We start from the raw sequence: 3973 nt of genomic DNA, 5'->3' as shown, positions 1-3973 counted from the left end.
GTATAAAGGGTCAAATTATAATGTTTAAAAACAGTATGATACAAATGGTAAATGTCGAATGCAAGTAATCATATAGAATATAAAATGAAATGAATAATACACGAAGAAATGCGATGATCAACCTATTCAGCAGAACGTAAATCACATGTTTGATTAATTTTAACTGAAACAAAGAAAGTATTCCGGTATAGTTTGGTTAAAAAAATGATGCAATGAAATATCAACTAGCCTGTACCACCACGGAAGTCTATAACCATGATAACGTAACGTCTCCAAGCTTGTCAAGTCAGAAAATTGTCAAGCTCATTATCCATGGTAATGCTATCAAATTAATACAATATTTACAATTCTTCTATATACCTCTTCCTGTTTCTCCTTGTATTGGTGTTAAGGAATCTAGATGTCGAGCTCAATGCCATGCCATTTCCCAGGTTCCTGGATGTAAGAGCTTTGGTTTTGAATATTGTTAAGGTCATAATAATCGACAAAAATTAACCAAAGTTTGAAATAAATCATAACCATTCTTCCTCGTGATTTTTCCAAATTGAAACATACATGTTCAGTAATATTATGATTGTGATTAATACCATCGATCTAAAGGATAAAGCGCTTTTTGAATATGAGAATATTATCGCCATCACATGCAAGCATATTTCCCGATGACGTCATCATCACTCGAGACGCTATAATGTGAGCGGGTCTATTAGCCCGTGTGAGTCTAATTGATAAAGGGAACGATGTTACCCTTCTCTTTATTACATCACCCCCACTCGTCACCTGATCAATCACACACGTCTTATACTCATCATCTGATGTCACGACGTAGAGGTCGTCTGTCATACGATCAACACACACATTGTAAATGACGTCAGTGTGGGAGATTTCCCTATGATCACCGCCGCCCCTGTTAACGATGCGGATCCTCCGATCAAATGGTGTGGTTCGAGCGATGATGTGACCTGATGACAGCACACAGCTCATTCTCATCTTCTCTTGACACGTGATCGCATTGATAATGGTAGCATCAGCTGGGTTGTCCATGTTGATGGTATAAATCTTAGACTGACTCCCCTCGGCTGCGATGATCGTCCCATTCTCATTAGCTTCAACACCCACCCATGTACCATCGTGCATTGTGTTCCTTGGTATTGTGACGTCATTGATGTGATTCCACTGTCTGTCGTATACACTGATGCATCCAGGTAAACTGCGTCCTCTACAACCTTTGACGTATCTACCACATACCACCGTGCCGTCATTCAGCACCGCACAAGTAATAACCCAAGACATTTGATTACCGATGATCACTCTCTGGATATTTTTACTGTTCAAATCTAATATGTAGGTATTGCAGTGTTCTTCACTAGACGGTCCATTTGTGATCATCACCTGATCTTTTTTAATACACCCAACAAGGCGTGGGAATTTTATTGTATCTGTGACATTGATTGTATCAATGAGCTTCCACACTCCGTCATACCCACCAATTCTTCCATCATACTTCTCTCTCCCAACACCCTTCACAAACCTCACATCTGATATAACACGAATCAGTTCTTCCACCTCACCCCCGCTCAGTTGCTTCTTTAGTTTCTCACTCGCTGATGCATTCACACGATGTCCATCGTTCACAATACTTATATCGTCATCAGGAATTCTGTCCACAATCTCTTTTGCGTTTCCTCTTGCACTTGTGTCGTCTTGCCTTGATTTCTCTAGCTGAAGAATCCTTTGCTTATCACGGATCAGTTGTCGTCTTTTCTTTGCATTTGAATTATTTTTTTTATGCCGCCTCCCTCTCTCTTGGTTGTTGTTTTGGATCTCCTCCTGAATCTCTTGAAACTTCTCTTGGAGTGATTGATTGCTCACATCGATCTCCTGGTCGATTTCATCACCATCTTGTGTTTCCCTGGCTCTGTCTCTTTCAATAGCCCATTCTACTTCGTAACCAACCTCTTTCTTAGTAGTCTGGATATGGTGGTCGGCAACTGTTTTAATCTGACGAATCTCATTTCCATAATATTGGAATAGTTCTAATTTGTCCAGCGTAGATTTCTTGAGGATGCTGAGCTTTGCTTTGTTGTCTAGGAGTGCGTCCTTTATACCCTGATGTTTGCATTGTTGTTGGCGATGATCTATCATAGAGCATGAAACACATATAGCTTCCCTATGCGTCTTACAATACAAGTCCATGGTTTTATCATGCTTTTCGCAATACAGAGCAAGCCGGCCTCTTTTATCTAATTGGATGCATCCTTTCTTCAAGGCGCAGTCATGACAGAGCTTCTTCTTCTCCTTCACATAGAATGTTATATCAGTAATCGATTCACAGCCGTCTTCTTCGCAAACGACGCCCTCTATTGAGCTGAAATCACATGCCATCGTGATAGGTCACCTCAAAGGAAAACAACAGATGATATCTAGTGGAAGTTTTGACTAATATAAGTCACGATGTACTGAAACCATGGATCGTACGAGTAGCATCTATGTCATGTATGTTGAAACAAGAACATGAGAAGATAAAATCGGCTTGCAGCATGGATGGTGGTATAATAGCACTGTTGAGAAGGAAAAAATGAGGGAAACTTTAGATATCTATAAAACACATATATAACAACATGGTAGCGTTACGGATTGCATATACTGACCTTTTTATGACTCTTCTTTCTATTCACATACATAATGACGACGTGATGTTTTTATATAGACCTACTGCCTGTATTGATATATTTCCTTTTCTTTTGCCGATGCTTGCTACCTTTGTATCATATAACCAATGCATTACTTGTACTTTCGGCTTACCTTTAGCACTGCACTCAATGTCCTGATAATCACTGCCCAAACATGCTCCGAGAAAATTTCATACGTGATGCACATTACGTCTTATCTGAGTATTATAACAGTATAATGAGAACATTTGTACGATTTATAAGGTTGAAACAAAATATGTCACTAATTGATTTTCGAGACTTTGCTTATCTTCTTTGTAGGACGTTATCTTGTGTTTGCTTTCAGAGACTTGGCTTTATTGCTCAGATTTATTTAGCTAAGATGGGTATAGTTTTGTTGGGAATAAAAAACAGTTGAACGAAGAGAAAGAGTGGCATTTATCTTGTGTTATAACATTCAGTTTAATTTTGCCCAAACCTTAATATCCAGTGACAAGTGATTTACAATTTCCAGAGATCTAATATGAATTGATCAAGGTTTGTCTCGGTCATTACTTCATTTCACATCGATTTCCCTTCATCTGTGCCAAAAAATATCATGAATATAATTCTCTGGGCTTCCCGATGCGATTCAGACCTTTTTAAAGTTCCCATCAAATATTGAGGATGGAATAAAATAGGGGAGGTTAGAAGTCAATGTTACTAGCTTGTCTAGCTTGGCTTCTAGCTGACCGGGCTCCCTTTGGGGATGGCAACCATAGCTTGCATGTTCAGGGGCTGTGAAGAGGGTCTGTTTTAGTCCCAGGAAGATGTGGCTTCGGTACCAGGTTATTATTGTTTTGGTTGACTGCCCATTCCATCTAATTACTATTGTCAAATTATTTAATTAATGTTTATTATGTGGGAGTCATTCGAATTTTCCACTTTTCATCAATTTATGATGGCATATATCAGGCCCAAAGAACGATCTGAAAAAAATGATAAAAATAAAATTAATATCCCCTTTCTGAGGTAGGGGATAAGATAATGGAAATATCCTTGTATCACTATTCAATACAAGATGATACAATGGCAATATACATGCAAATGAAACGTAGAGCCTAAACCTGTAGAGCATTGTGGCCCAGTGGATTAGTCTCCAGACTTTGAAACAGAGGGTCCTGGGTTCTAATCCCAGCCATGGCGTAATTTCCGTAAGCAAGAAACTGATTTGTGCTGCACTCAACCCAGGTGAGGTAAATGGGTACCGGTAGGAAGTAATTCCTCAAGAAGCTGTGTGTGCTGTGAACGCCTAGCTTAGCCTG

The 3973-nt window shown here is 39.2% G+C and overlaps 1 protein-coding gene across 1 annotated transcript; it reads right to left on the bottom strand.

Moving 5' to 3' along the window:
* Nucleotides 1-287: 287 nt before the first annotated feature.
* On the bottom strand, nucleotides 288-2960 carry LOC121426587. Its single transcript, XM_041622939.1, has 2 exons — nucleotides 2803-2960; nucleotides 288-2558 (listed from the first exon to the last, which is right to left on the bottom strand). Exon 2 carries the CDS (start codon nucleotides 2380-2382, stop codon nucleotides 595-597), a length of 1788 nt encoding a protein of 595 aa, XP_041478873.1. The 5' UTR covers nucleotides 2383-2558; nucleotides 2803-2960; the 3' UTR covers nucleotides 288-594.
* Nucleotides 2961-3973: the final 1013 nt, after the last annotated feature.

Source organism: Lytechinus variegatus, chromosome 13 (genome assembly GCF_018143015.1).
Source record: "Lytechinus variegatus isolate NC3 chromosome 13, Lvar_3.0, whole genome shotgun sequence".
Classification (NCBI taxonomy): domain Eukaryota; kingdom Metazoa; phylum Echinodermata; class Echinoidea; order Temnopleuroida; family Toxopneustidae; genus Lytechinus; species Lytechinus variegatus.
This window is presented reverse-complemented; position numbering and strand designations above follow the sequence as displayed.